Source organism: Chenopodium album, chromosome 2 (genome assembly GCF_948465745.1).
Source record: "Chenopodium album chromosome 2, dcCheAlbu1.1, whole genome shotgun sequence".
Lineage (NCBI taxonomy): Eukaryota > Viridiplantae > Streptophyta > Magnoliopsida > Caryophyllales > Amaranthaceae > Chenopodium > Chenopodium album.
In genome coordinates, this window is record NC_137835.1 from 2771056 (window position 1) to 2786921 (window position 15866).

At 37.2% G+C, this 15866-nt stretch overlaps 2 protein-coding genes across 2 annotated transcripts; one reads left to right on the top strand and one right to left on the bottom strand.

Moving 5' to 3' along the window:
- Positions 1–343: 343 nt before the first annotated feature.
- LOC145592934 (ubiquitin carboxyl-terminal hydrolase 10-like) lies at positions 344–12480 on the top strand. Its single transcript, XM_081649456.1, has 14 exons — positions 344–636; positions 827–983; positions 5212–5445; positions 5976–6120; positions 6450–6509; positions 6650–6748; positions 7120–7512; positions 7625–7765; positions 8455–8625; positions 9516–9773; positions 9876–10021; positions 10193–10687; positions 10795–11071; positions 11717–12480. Exons 2-14 carry the CDS (start codon positions 835–837, stop codon positions 11855–11857), a joined length of 2709 nt encoding a protein of 902 aa, XP_081505582.1. The 5' UTR covers positions 344–636; positions 827–834; the 3' UTR covers positions 11858–12480.
- Positions 12481–12873: 393 nt separating this feature from the next.
- LOC145592955 (glucan endo-1,3-beta-glucosidase 11-like) lies at positions 12874–15543 on the bottom strand. Its single transcript, XM_081649477.1, has 3 exons — positions 15241–15543; positions 13932–15082; positions 12874–13124 (listed from the first exon to the last, which is right to left on the bottom strand). Exons 1-3 carry the CDS (start codon positions 15329–15331, stop codon positions 13056–13058), a joined length of 1311 nt encoding a protein of 436 aa, XP_081505603.1. The 5' UTR covers positions 15332–15543; the 3' UTR covers positions 12874–13055.
- Between the last annotated feature and the right edge of the window lie 323 nt (positions 15544–15866).

A 15866-nucleotide genomic window follows, 5' to 3' on the forward strand; every position in this document is an offset into this window, starting at 1 on the left:
CAAAATCTTAAAAAATCAGTAACACCAGACCGATGTTTTATTATTCTTTCTTTATTTCCAAAAAGTCACAAAATGACAGAAGTAATTATAAAATATAAAATATTCTAGAGTAAAATTGATCAAAACTGGTGTAATCATAAATTTCATAATGTAAATCACTAATCAGTCAAAACTTTGAATCTTGATTTTCAAATTAAGAGGCTTCGGCTTCGGCTCTGTCGAGTGTTAGACTAGTGCACATCCGCTACCTTGTTGGTGCACCCAAAACGGTGGAGTAGCAAAGGGGTAACATTAACGATTAACCAGGTGAAGGGCTCGTCACACAAAACCAAAAACAGACACTTCTTCTTATTAGTTATTACATTTACGTACTACAACTTGCCTTCCCAACTCTGCAATCAGACCCTCGCTTTTCGCATATTCCTTTCTTTCCAGCTAGGGATTTCAATCTCTTAACTTTTTCTATTCATTTCTATTTTTCAATCGAATTCAATCCCCAATTTCTCATTTTTTATCATCAAATCACATTGCTTAATCTTCTCATTCACAGCTATTCGAATTAATTTCTTCTCCAATTTGACCTCTCCATTTCCATTTCTTGATCTGCACATTCAATTTCAACTTTTCAATTCACTGGTAAGCATTAATTGATAATCACTAACCCTAGCATTTTTACTTGATTAATTTTGCTCTTTGTCTGATCTGGGTTGTATTCAATTTGATTTTAGTGTTCTTTTCCCCTTTTTAAATCTGTCGATTTTTCAGGATTAATTAAAATTTTAGTAGTTAATTGAATTAATCAATTGATTAGTTAAAGCTGATTTAGGATCTACAATGAGGGTTCTTGAATCTGGGCATGCAAATTCGTTGAAAAATGGAGTAATTTACTCGCCACAAGAGGAGAAACGCATCGTAAAGGAGTTGAATGATCAAGCTGAATCTAATCTTCAAGAAGGCAACTTATACTATGTTGTCTCTAGCAGGTAACATTTTCATGAATTTGTTTTTGAGGAAATTTTAAATTTTCTTACTATTTTGGCCATCTTTATATGTGTAGAATTGCCTGAAGTGGGAAATTAATTTGTTAATTGTTGAATTCTTTGGTTAATTTGTTGAATTCTTTGGTTAATTTGTTGAAACTTGAAATATAGACTGTGATGAGATTTTAGGTGGGTGGAGGGAATCATGTGAAATGTAAATTTGTACTCTAGGTATACTTGCGAATTCGATTATCCCAGTATACTTGTCAAGATCAGCATTTCAGCTTACATGTTTTGATTTCTTCTAGATTACCGTGAATAGCAATAAGACGTTTCAGCACTTTACTCTATATAGCCTGTATAGGGTGCAACCAGAGGGTAACTGTGAATTAAAGCACAATGGTGATCTTGGCACTTCCCACCCGTGAGATGTTGTGGTTTGAGGAATATGTTGTTGTAAAAAGGAGAGTTATTTCACCCTAAATGAAAGGGTTTACAACAATGGAGTCCGTTCATCTGGTCTAACCATACTCTGTTAAGAGTCTAAAGACTATAAGTTATTTTATGCTTCTTTCATGTATAGATCAAATTGATTCCTTACATTTGCTATGTTTTGATTGTGTCTGCTTTGTTGCCAATGAACTTAATAACGTCAGAAAGAGACTCCCCTTATGTAATACTGATTTCAAGCTTTTTGGCTAGCTGAACCCTTGCTGTTAGTCTATTAACTGAATCAAGTTTCACCTTTTAAAACCCTTACTGAGAAAAATGGGGATGATGCACTCAATCTTTTGTCCATGCTTCAGCTTGTGAGTAGGGTCTCTATTGCCTTAGCCCTTAACTAAGATGTTGTTAGGAGTAGTAAGCTGCCAATGTATCCTTATTTGTGAAACAAGGAATGGAAAAAAGGGCATGCTGATAGGTAGCAAGGAATGGAAATAAGATGCTTGTGGATCAACTTAGAATGACTTTATGTTGTTTGGGAGGAAGGTAATTTGTGGAATTTGATTGACCAGTGCATAATGGATAGCCAAACTTGATCATCTTAAAGATGAATATGACTCAGAGAAGTGTACCAAGTGGCATTTGGAAGTGATGCTGACTTATGATTAGGTTTTATATGCTGTGAGTTCCATACATTTGACAGGCTCTAGTTGAACTGCTGTTCCACTAAATTATATGAATAACTGAGTATGGATGTCCCAACGAAGTAGGTGATAGTATCTAAGTGTTCTAAACGGAAAGGAAAATAAGTAACTGAATAGCTCCGTCTATGTAAATACATGTCCTATGGAGTTCTTATTTTAGTTTGTTTACAATTGGAATGATTGTTGAGATCTTTGTATAAGGCTTTGAAACTGTTTAATCAATGTGAATGATATGACTGTCTATGGTATAATAATATAACTACTAAGTGGTAAATCTGCTAATTATTATTCTCTGATGCAAATAGCTTTACACCATTGGCACAGTCTTATCCATGTAGAAATTGCAAGCTTGGTTTATGCAATTTGTTAGGAAAAGTTTCACTGAGATATTTAGCTTAATAAGTATCTATTGAGATAACAGTAACTGGCTAACATGAAAGTACTTTTCTAGAACTCTCAGCTACTACTCATGAGCTATTTTACTCCGACAAGACTGTTTATGTTTCATACCCAGTTCGACATGAAAGGATCTGGATCTGGGAATGGCATCTGCATCTGGGTATGACATCATATGTGGCTGCCAGTCACACATGGCAGGCGAAAAGGAAGAGTGATTTTGAGGAGAAAGAAGATATTTGAGAGTTGTTTCAATATATTATATTAACCCTACATCTGAATCAGGGGAAGAGGAGGGGGGGGGGGGGGGGGGACCTTTTTTGTTGTTTAAAGAATGGGGCTTTTGCTGAGAATGTAAACCCTATCACACTGATGTGATATTTTGTGATAATCATTGCTTCAGTGTCTTTTCTGGCAGTGGCAAAGGCTGTCAACTTAGTAACTCACATGCTTGCTGCGTTGTTTTATTTTTCATGTAGGGGTAGGTAAAGGAGGGGGTAGAATAGAATACTTAATATGAAGTTTATGAGAAATAAAACCCCCACATCATATTATAACTTTATAGCTGTACTTCCCATTTTGCCTATCATCATCTGAATTTTATTTCTTGTTCATTGTCTTCAACATTGCTAGTCTCAAACTTTGAGTAATTAGGATTGATGCTCATAGATTTTCTCTTGACCTTTTCAATTCAATATATTTTTTTGGAAAAATTGAAAAGAATAATCCCACCTTTCGCCCATCTGCTCAAAATAATCCCACCTCTTCGAATTCCAGAAATAATCCCACCTTGTAACCCCATCTTCCCAAAATGAACCTTTTTACCTTCAACCTGTAAAACAGGTTAGATTTTTTTTTTTTTAATTTTTTTTTTCCTCTAATCCCTCTTCTCTCACCTCACCCCTTCCAATCTTCCATAGCCATCCATGTCAACCACCATAACCACCTCCACACCACCACCTGACCTCGGATCCACCCACACCACCACCACCCAAACAACTTCACTGCACCAATAAAAAATCAATCTCGGTTCCTACCCTGCAACCCACAATCGTGCAGCCACCATCCCTCACCTCGCAACAACCAACCACCCTCCTCCATCCCCGTCGGTCAAGCGCCGCGGGTGTAGTCGAACCATGCCACCCAGGCACCCACCAGCTCGCAAACAACCCACAAACCCTATGCCTCTCCGCCGAATAACACCCACTACCTCAACCAACGGCAACGCAGCGGCGTCGCGCCACCAATCACCAAAATCGACAGCGCACTAACACCGACTACGCCAACAATCACCAAAACCGATAGCCCACCAGCGGCGTCGCGCCACCAATCAGCCAAACATTATCAATCCCGACAGCCTCTAATTTGAACGAAAGTAGCGCCAGAATTTGCAACTCAACGTACCCACAAATCAGCTTAAATCAGGGGTGGAGGTGATTTTCGTGGGTTGGGTGGGGTGGAGGTGATTTTCGTGGGTTGGGTTGGTAGCCTAAAACACCGACCGACTTCCGATCCATTTCTTTCCAGTTCAAGTGTGGCTTCGGGTTCAAGGTTAGGTTGGGGTTTCGGGTTGTGATGGTGATGGTGGTGGTAAGGGGTGGCAGCAGGGGTTGTGATGGTGGTGGATTGGTGGTGATAAAAGGGTGGTGGCAGGGCCGCAAGGTGTTGTGATGGTGGTGATGGTGACGATGAAAGGGGTGGTTGGGGCTGGGAGAATTTTTTTTAATTGTTTTGTTTTTTTTTTTTAATATTTTAAAATTAGGACCAATTAGAAGGTGACAAGTGTCAAGTCACCTTCTAAAACAAGTTACTAATTTCATAAACCGGTAAAAGGTTCATTTTGGGAAGATGGGGTTACAAGGTGGGATTATTTCTGGAATTCGAAGAGGTGGGATTATTTTGAGCAGATGGGCGAAAGGTGGGATTATTCTTTTCAATTTTTCCTATTTTTTTTTAGTTCTTTTTAAGAAAAAAAAAATTATTTTATAAATATTTTTATTGCTGTTTCTTTGATCCCTATTCCCTTGACCATGTCTAAAATTACAACAGGATCCCCATGTCTTGAAATTCCAGCTTTGTTGGGTCCAGCATACGAATCCATACCCAGATGTGACTCCAAGTAACATAGCTCAAGATTAAGACACCAATGCTTAAGACATTGCTGTTGACCTTATTATCCACGTTTAAATTATCTTAAAAGAAAATTTCACTTCTTTTGATTAAGAAGCCATTAGTCTCTTGTTTTATATAATTATTAAATTAACTATAGGTGACCAGAAAACACAATAATAATGAACCGAGATGCATACAGACACATCATTGATGTTTGTAATGCAGTTGGATATGTAAGCTTCTATGCTTCTCGGGTTTGTTACCTTGGTAAATTTTGTTAAGATCCCACTTACTTTTTTTCTCATACATGTACTGCTGTTTTTCTTTCCGCTCAGGTGCAGGGTGTATGATTGAACAAGTACCAGAGCAATTTTTTATGCCTTTTTCAATAGAATATTTTTAAGTGATTGTCATCATGCTGTAAAATATATATCTATTGTCACTATTTACTCACATTTGAATTCTGTGACAATCTATTTTGTTTTTTCTGGGCATATGAACAGATCAAAGTTTGCTGTCTCAGATTAAGTTGTTTATAGTTGTTGATGTGGTGCCTTTCTTTCCCTTGTGTTCAGATGGTTTATTGGGTGGCAGAGATATACTGAGCAAGAAGGTGAAGATTGTGAAATGAATGGTAATACAGCAGATTTACCAAATCCAGCTGAAAGGCCAGGGCCGATTGACAACTCTGATTTAATTTTAAATGTAAACGGTGGTGATGCTGATAACTTAGAGCTTCTTAGAACATTGGAGGAAGGACAGCATTATGTATTGGTTCCTGAAGAAGTTTGGAAGAAGCTATTGGAATGGTAAGATCCCACCCCATGTATTCTTATTATGTATATCGAGACAGTTATTACAGTACCCAACTTAATTATGTTTATCTTCATGTACATTTATCAAATCTTGGTAAAAGTGAAATGGTGAATACTGTCAAGGTCAAAGGGGAACAAGTAATAAAAAAACGGCAGAAGTATAACTCAGTGGATTTGGTGCCCAAACATCCCACTTGAATCAGATCTCCTGTTTTTGATTGCATAATTAGGCCAGCCTTTAATGTCTCACTGTGTTAAATGAGAGAAACTACATAATGGGCACTAATATGGTTTGAATCATCTCAGGGACAAGAAGATTTCTGTGATCATATGCCTCTTTCCACATCTTCTTTAGTTTTATGTGTGCGGGATGCTTAGATTTTGTTAATTTTCAACCCCTGTTCCAACATTATATATTTATATTAGTATGATTGTTAAGGGTGATTCCAGACTCGTGCAGTGCTAACATTATTATAACGATATTGTATTCTGTGATACCTTTGATTAATGATTAATTTTCTTAGGTACAATGGAGGACCTCCACTGCCTAGGAAGCTGATTTCTCAAGGTGCTATCAACAAAAAGTTCAATGTTGAAGTTTATCCTCTATCTCTTAAGCTAACAGATTCCAGGGACAATAGCCAATCTGACATTAGTTTCAGTAAGAAGGTATAAAATGCTTGATATAATTTACAGCTTTGGTGGAATCTTTTCGGCTGCTTCTTGAAAATAATGTGATGAACTTTCCTTTCAGTCTCAACTCAAGTTTTGGGATTTGTTAGAATCAGCCTGTAAATTGTCACTGTTTTTTTAGATAGTCTACACTTCTTATTCTTAAAACAATGCAATATTAATTTTATATAAAAAAAAATATGAAGTTTGTACTGTACTTGATAATGTCGCTTAGATTTCAGTTTCCACAGATTTAAATACTTTCTTTATTGTTTTCAAGTAAAAATTGTCTAGTTCTGATTTTAAGAGTTGATCATCATGCTTAGGCTTCTACCCTTGAGCTCTATGAAAAGGTGTGTGCACTCAAAGGGCTACCACAAGATAAGGTGTGTTGGTCTCTTTATACAGATGTTTTCCTACTTAATTATTATTATTATTTTTTCTTACAATGTTATTATTACACTTCATAGTTTATTTTCTTTTGCCCGAGGTCCCATTTTTTCTGGGTTTTAAATAATTTGAACAGGTCCAAATTTGGGACTACTTCAATGAGAAGAAGCAATGTATATTAGTTCCTTCGGGCAACAAGACTTTGGAGGATGCTAACCTGCAAATGGACCAGCATGTTAGTAGTGCTTTCTTTCTTTCTTTGTCTAATTTGCAGTGTAAAAATAGTTGTCACTAAATTTGCAGAACTCGTATGTAAATTTCACTTTGTGGGGGCTCTTTGAAAAGTGTTAGTGAAAGAATTTATTTTGGGACAATTCGTCTAAACGTTAATACCATTTAACGTTAGTGCAAATACCACTATTACACCAGTGAGATGAATATTCTTGTGGATTTGTTGCTGTTATATAAGAACAATCTTAATTGGCGAACCAAGTTTTTAAAGGGAGATAAATTATTACCCTACTTTCCGAGTTCTTAAATCTGCAATTGATTCTTATGGATTTGTTGTTTTTACACTTATAATGACTTTTGACTCTTCTTCTGTAGATTCTTTTCGAGGTGCGAACTGTTGGGGAGGTATCAGCTGGCCTTGGGGTTTTATCAACCGGAAATGAACTTGCTTTGGTTCCTATGGAACCATCAAGGTCTGCTGTGACTATTGCTGGGGGTCCAGCCTTTTCAAATGGTTATTCGACGAGATACAGTTCCAATTTGTATTCTGGATTGAGTACTAGCTCGACTGCTGAGAATGGTGGTCATGATAGCAATGGTAGTCAGAAAAAAAAGGAAAAGGGAGGCTTAGCAGGGTTACAGAATCTTGGGAATACCTGCTTTATGAATAGTGCTCTTCAGTGTTTGTTCCATACTGCACCTCTTGTTGAGTACTTTCTACAAAATTATACTGATGAGATAAACAAGCAAAACCCGTTGGGAATGCATGTATGCACTTTTCAAATATTCTTCATTTCTGTATATTTGAGTTGGTCTTTATCTGGATTTTTGATGCAGAATGAGGTATTGAGCTTGTGATGTGTGGATTCTTTCTGTGCAGGGTGAGCTGGCCATTTCATTCGGTGATTTGTTGAGGGAAATGTGGTCTTCTGGGCGGACATCGATTGCACCGCGTCATTTTAAGGGGAAACTTGCTCGCTTTGCTCCTCAGTTTAGTGGGTATAATCAGCATGATTCTCAGGTTATTGCCTTTAAGTGCTCATTATTTGCATTTTATAATCTAATAAGCTGCCCTGTAGCCACACACTCATGCTAACCCTGTTACCTCACCACCGTGCCCAATCACCATCTCCAAAATTGCATTCTGGTGGAATGTTTTTCGTTTGGGGTGGGTTGATGAGGGTTGGACAAGAGAGAATGCTGCAAGGGTTGATCATGGCAGTGATGGGGCAACGAAAGGGAAGAGAGGGTGATAATGTGCGAGGAGGTTTAGGTTGTATTGTGCTGGTGGTGGAGCTTCTTTTTGTAAGAGGAATTGGTGGTTGTGTTGGAGAGTGAGGTGGTGGTGGCGGTGAAGGTTAGGATTTTGAGCAATTTAACAGAATAAGTTGTTGCTGGGTTGTGCTACCAAAACAATGACTTGGTAATTGGTGGAAGTTATTTTACTATGAGCTGGATATATGACAAATTTACTACCAAAGCTAGTGAGCTTTGACCACCAAATCCGGTGGTTTCTGTTATATTGATTTTTAGGCAGTTTTAATTCCGCAAACCTCTAGTTTTTGCTTAGTTGAGGGCGAGGCATACAATTGTTTATGCTATATTCCCACTCCAACGTCCAAATAAATATTTTCCTCTCATGTGTAAGTTTCTAGTTTCCTACAATCATCCATCATAAGTTGCTTAATGATAAAATTTTATATCATTTAGGAACTGCTTGCCTTCTTGTTGGATGGATTGCATGAAGATTTGAATCGTGTTAAACAAAAACCTTACATTGAGATGAAAGATTCAGATGGCCGGCCAGATGAGGAATATGCCGAAGAGTGTTGGAGAAGTCACAAGGCGCGTAATGATTCGATTATTGTTGATACTTGTCAGGTTGGTAGAGTTCTTGTTCTTGTTGATCTACTAAGGGTTATTATTTCTATTGATTAATTATTGCCCGCTAAATTGTTCTTTATCTTTTTTGTCTTTCTGACGAGGTGAATTTTACTGTAAGGGCTTTAGAAAGTGTATCTCTTGTTTTCAGACTTTCCATTATTTGTCCTTGCTATTAATGGCCTTGAAGTGCTTTAACACGTGTTATGCCTAAAAATGTCTGCAATTAATAATAATAAAAATGTTATACGGGTGAATATATGTGATCAAATTGCATAATCTTTAGCTACTTACTTTGGCTTGCACAACTTCATTTCTTTTTCTCTGCTTATAAATGCTCACTACATGCTTTAAAGTTGATCAGTAGTTGAGCTAAATTGGATGATTGGCCACATGAGGTCTTAAAACAACTCTCATTCTGTTTGATGGGTAAAATACCAACATATGTCACTGCTCTCTGTATTATTGAAATTTAATTGACCTGATATCCCATTTTGGGCAAGCTAGTATTTGCAATGGATCACAAAAGTGGCTTTGTTCTACTTAATTTATGATTATTATTGCTTTGTTGGCTATATTATGCTGCTGCAGAATATTAGCAATATTATGGACCCCAATGAAAAGCTCATATTGAGCTAAAGGCTAAAATCTTCCATTCGTCAAAAAAAAAAAAAAAAAAAAAGAAAAAGGAAAAAGAAAAAAGAGAGCGAGAGAGAGAGAGAGGGAGAGATTTGAAACATGGTTGTGTTGTTCAAAAATACAAAGATCACTTGCAAGTTGCAACAGAACAGCAGAACTTATTGGCCATGCATCAAATTCAGTAGTTTTCATTTCATATGAGATATATTTGGCTGTTTGCTAACCATGTTTGGTGGCAATTCGATGCACAGGGCCAGTATAAGTCTACACTGGTTTGTCCAGTTTGCAACAAGATCTCAATTACATTTGATCCATTTATGTACTTGAGTTTGCCCCTGCCATCAATGACCAATAGAACAATGACGGTTACTGTGCTGTACACTAATGGAGTTGGGCTTCCAATGCCATATACTGTGACGGTTTCAAAACATGGATGCTGTAGAGATCTGATCCAGGCACTCGGAACTGCTTGCTGTCTAAAGACTGATGAGAGCCTCCTCCTTGCTGAGGTGGATATGCTTTATATTGTGCCCTGGCTACTCTTGGCTGTATTGCATATAATTGTATACCTTTGTTGGCTGTCACTATATAACGTAATATTTTACTTTCAGGTTTATGATCACAAAATTTATCGGTACATGGAATCTGCTATGGAGTCATTGTCTTCCATCAAGGATGATGAACATATTGTAGCTTACCGAGTTCCTAAGAAACTAGGGTTAAAGAAACTGGAGATAGTTCATCAATCCACTGAAAAGTAAGTAACACCACTAAAAGTAGGTGTCATAAATCTCCTCCCCCTACCCTCCTTAAAGAATGTATTGATCTTCAGGGATTTTGCTACATTTTTAAAAAATTACTTTTCAAATTTCACTGCTGTGCTATTACATTATTGAGCTACATTTCTCATAGTAACTCCTGATGACAGGAAGCTTTTAGGATCGCCACTTGTAACCTATTTGCAAGAAGAGCCACAAACTGTTGCTGATGTTTGGATCGCAATTACAAGTATCCTTTCCCCCTTGAGGAAGGCTCATGTGCCATTGAGTAAGAATCACAGTGAGAAGGAAAATGGCTCTCTGTCAGGAGGCAATGATGAAACAGATAATGGGTTCATAAATGACAGTGCAGGATGCAAGTGTAGCAGCGATTTGCCTTTCCAGCTCACTGTAACTGAGGACAGGCTTTCTTCAATTGGCAGACAAATTGATGATGATTATGTCAGAAGCAGTTCTTTCTTGAGAGTTACTCTTCATTGGACTGATAATGTACATGAACTTTATGATATTAGCTATCTGGAGGATTTTCCTGAGGTGTGCAAGTCCGGATTTACTGCAAAGAAGACTCGTCAGGAAGCCGTTTCTCTATTTTCATGCATGGATGCATTTTTGAAGGAGGAGCCTCTTGGACCTGATGATATGTGGTAGGACACCTTTTTATTTTTAAATTTCAAAGCCTATGGTACTTGGTTATATTCAGCGTGTTCAAAAACAGCGTGCATAATTTATTATTTTCTCTGTTTGAATACAGGTATTGCCCAAATTGCAAAGAACATAGACAGGCTTCCAAGAAGTTAGATCTTTGGAAATTGCCAGAGATACTCGTCATTCACTTGAAGCGGTTCTCATATAGCAGATATTTTAAGAACAAGCTAGATACATTTGTGAGCTTCCCCATCCAAAACTTAGAATTGGACAAATATGTGAAGGAAAAGGATTCATCTAATGTTCCCTACATGTACGAGTTGTATGCCATCAGTAATCATTATGGTGGCCTTGGTGGCGGACACTACTCTGCATATGCTAAGGTCAGAATTCTATCGTAAAACTTTGCTTCTTTGGCTGAAACTGTGTTTCTTGGTGGTACGTGATTCTGAGCACTAATGTTCATAAGATGCATATTTTTGTACGAAAATCTACTTAGTATTTATTTTTCATTTTTATTGTAATTATAGACTTGCACTTAGGTTTGACCTTGTTCATGGCAGATTTTCTCATTCATTTTTGCTAAGTAATTCGTAAATATTCTTTCAATGAACAGTCATCATGTTTACGTTGTTAAGTAGTTTATGGATATCCTCGATGCATTTTGGGTTAACAATCACGTGTAATGATTCCTCTTTGTCTTTTACTAATTTGAGTGAGCTACTTTAACTAGACCATGTGACACTATTACCGCTGCTCCCCCCCCCCCCCCCTCCCCCTCCTGATGGAAGAGTCCAGGCCCACCAACTAGCCCTATCAAAACAGTTGGTTGAGTCAGTTTCAAACGAGCATCTGTCTCCTTAATTGGTTGTGGTGTACTGGTGTGAGACTTTGTGAAAAAAAAGCTGATGTATCATGTTAGTTACTCCTATTGAGTCTAGCCCTTTTAGTGAAGGTATTAACTATCTTAAAAGCTGTAGAGTGCATTCAACTGGAAACTTATTGAGCTTTATTTGTTAATTGTGCAGTTGATTGAGGAAGACAAATGGTATCACTTTGACGACAGTCATGTTTCTCCAGTAAGTGAAGCAGATATCAAGACTTCAGCTGCATATGTCTTATTTTACCGTAGAGTGAAAGTTGAAGCAAAATCTGAAGCTAGAGGATAATCTTGGGATCCTAATCATTCTTAAAGGCAGAGTTGATTGTGCACGTCTACAATTGCAAATACTCATTCAGCCTGGATATTACAGGCAAACTACATTATAAATGTGTTTTTTGTGCAATATTCGGAAGATTAGCTTTTGGATGCAGGCTGATGTTGGCTTTAGATGGAGTTGATTAGCACGGAATTTTGGTTAGTCAGATTGGGAGGTAGGACTTCGTTTGTTCCACCAACATTTGCTCATTTGTTCAACAAAATTTTGAAGTGAGCAGCTAGATCATAGATTATTGGAATTATTTTTCCTAGGCCTTACGTATAGGTCTGGCTATCAGTAGCTGATTTATTATACTAGGAAGCATTCATAACACTCTTTCCACCTTTGGTGGTTTAATTTAGTTTCCTTTTGGAGAATGACCTGATATGTAACTACTACGTCCTTCGTCCTTCATGATGAAATTTTCTTTTGTTGTATATTTTGCCATGTTGCGTATGCATCAGGTGGTGCCCCAAGTTCAACATTCGGGTTATAAATCATAATATTTTTTGCACTTGATTACATCGTGTAACTATATTCTACTTCGAGTTATTAATAAAAGTTCTCAAGGCTTTCCCCACTATAATACCAAATTATGTGTACTCCATATTATGTGCTTATATTCTCATTCAAATTAGGGGGTTGCAAGATTATGAATGTGTTTTTTCTAGACTTGTTTACCAGTCACCATTAACTATAAGCAGTGAATAATCTGAGACATGGTAGTAAAAAAATATATATCTTCATCAAACTAGTATCTAATTGACCCTTGTTGTTTAGTCATGATAAAACGAGTTAAGAGATGAAAATATCAGTCCTATCTCTAAGGCTAGCTTGACTTGCCTTGAGGCGGTGTGCTGTGTGCATAGATGCTTACATAAAAACCCCTCTATTTTCCTGTTGCATAAAGATCTGTTGCAACAAGCCAACAAGGAGATACTGGAAGCAAGAAGAAGCAAAGAAAGAAGAAAAAGGCGAAAGAAAAGTAAAAGATATCCAATGGTTGTAGTGTCAAAAAGAACAAGAATGAGTCATTAAAAATAATAATAGTAATAATGATATTAACAGGAGTACAATCAAAGAAACTATATTCCTCCTTTCCCTAACTCTCAAGTCTCTCTTCCAGATCTTCAATGCGCTCCGCACCAAGAATACAATGCAATCTACTCTAAAGAACTACCAGCATAACAATCATAACTAATGAAGTGACCGAGAAGCCGACTGAGGGATATCTTTCCTGCAAATTCACACAGAAAAACTATCAGTTTTTAAAAGTGAGTTATACCTTGAACAATATAATTAATCTTATCACATTATCGACTTTATGTACGATGTTTTCTATACATATCCACCCTCCGTAACTAGTTCAGATTACACTATCAACTTTATCCAAGAAGAACGCAGACTACGCAGTGATTACAGTAACAGCAACTATGTCCAATGTTACGCTACCAAATTTACACACCTTTAATTTCCACATCTAAACAGTATACCTCTAAAGTACTAACAATCATTTATTTAAGAAAAATCAAATCAAATATAGCTGGTTTAATGAATCAATAATTCAAATACTACTACAAATAACTAAAACACAAAAACGTATACGAATAAAATAAAAAAGCTGAAGTAGCGAATCTACACCAATCTGTCACAAACACGAATCTTATGCTTTTTACATTTCCCACAGTTGGGTGGCACTCTTTAATCAGCAAGAATCAAACATACCAATAATTTAATCAAAATATACTTTTATAATACTACAACATCAAAGCAATAGTCCCAATTTTAAGAGAAGGACCTACTGAACCAACACCTCTTATAGATTTAGCCGATTTAAACTCTGTAGGACAAGCATTTTGGAGTTGAGGTCACAAAATTCTTGCCCCACTAACTCCACTAAGCAAAGTTTAGTAGCATTAGTCCCAATATGATTTGAGATTGGCTAACATAAACCGTCATACAAAACCATATATTTTTATAATAAAAAAAATACCATTAATTTTTTTTTTAAAAAAAGTCGAAGATTAAAATAAAGAAAACTTACCGTTGAAAAAGAAATGGAGAGATACCCAGAAGAAGAGGAGCCACCTCCACCACCAACGCTACCACTAGCACCACCGCCAGCGGCAGTCTCAGCGGAAGACGGACTATCAACACCATCATCCCCGGAAGTCCCATTGCTAACAGCTTGAATTGAAGGAATCCCTAAAGAATAAGCAGGTGTACCATCAGGCTTAAACAACCCATAATTCCTCTCAGAAGTTGGTCCTGGTTTCAAATTCTCATTAAACAACGCAAACACAAACACATTCAAATCACAATCAGGCTTCATTGGAGTCCCTTTCTTTTCAGTTGCCAACATCTTTATCAGATTTCCATTGTATTTCTTCGCATTCTCCGGTGTTGCCCCGACCTCATCTTCGTCACCCTTTGACGGCCAACCAGTTTCAGACACCTGCACTAATACCTTCTTGTTGAAGTTGGGTCCCATTGCGGAGTACACCGCATCGACTTGTGCGTATAGCATGTTATCATAATGAAGGCTCGAATCAGGGTCGACTAAAACTTGTGCAGTTTTAGCCTGGAACAGAACATAGTCTAAATTCACTTCCTCCGGATTACCCTTGTACGCGAAGTACGGGTACGCGTTTATTAAAAACGGGGAGCCTGTCTTCGCGTGGAAACTTAAGATCTGCGAAATGCAACTTCCTAAGTCCGACCTAAACGATCCTGCTGATGGCGGGTACGACGTATCGAGGATGGCCAGGTTATGAGCCGTGGTCACCCAAACATTCCGATCCAAACTCAAGGTTTGGAGCGCGGAATGCATGTTTTGCATAGCAGGGTAAAGGCTACTAGTTAAGGTTGTATCATTGAAGGTAAGAACTTCATTTCCAATCAAGATACATGTAATGTTTGTATCAGGTAGATAAGTTTGGACATTCTTTTTAACCCAATCAATAGCTTGTTTTGGGTTTTTTGCCAATTGTGGTAGTTGGTCATTTCCTATTGTGACAGTAAATTCGATGCCGGTTTTAGCGAATGCTTTGAGGACTTTCGGGTCGGCGTCGTAGAGCTTTACCTTGGTTGCTCCGATTGCTTTGACTAGTGGTACTACTTTGTCTGGTGTTGGAAGATTGTTGGCAATTTGCCCGTAATTTATTCCTAGTGATACCACTGTCACTGGGATTGTACCTGATGAATTTTCGTAAATTATAGTTACTATTTTGAACGGTAATTTGCAACGATTAGACAATTTTTATTCACACTTTATGTCAAATCAAATCGTTACAAATATTTTGAAACGGAGCTTTATAATATGGAAAATGGTAGATGAAAATTAGAGTAATTACCTGAAAGAAGAAGAATGAATGATAATAAGAAGAATGATGAATGTGGGTATCTTCTTGTTCTGGAGATTGTATCTCTGCTTGGTGACTCCATTAGACTGATGAATTTAAAAGATCTACTCAATTAATGAGAAATAAGTTTAAAATTTTTGATTTTTATGAAATGGGTATGATTTTTTTTTGGGTAAGAGAGAGAAAAGAGAAGTGAGAAGGGGAGAGAGACAGAGGAGGTGCTTTAGTAGTGTGTATAGACTGACAGCACCGAGCAAGGCAGCAACTAGTATTGCTTGCTTGATTCTTTCTCTTTTTGTTATTAATATGGACTAGCAAGCAATATTTATATATCTATAATAAATTACTCCAATTAATAATGTTATCATAGTTAGTTGGTTTGGCATGGAGAACTGCAGATTATTCGCTCAACCTTAAAAGTGGTTAACGTATCTTTTGTTCGGGTCCATTTGATAGATAATACTTTCTCCGTTCTCTAATTGCAACAATTATTATTGTAGAAATTTGCAATATCATCATATGTGTACTAGCACTTCACTACTTCGTACATGCTTTCACTTCATCTCTTTTCTCATTACATGAATTCCGTATTACATAAGTTCCAATTGTTAGAGTTA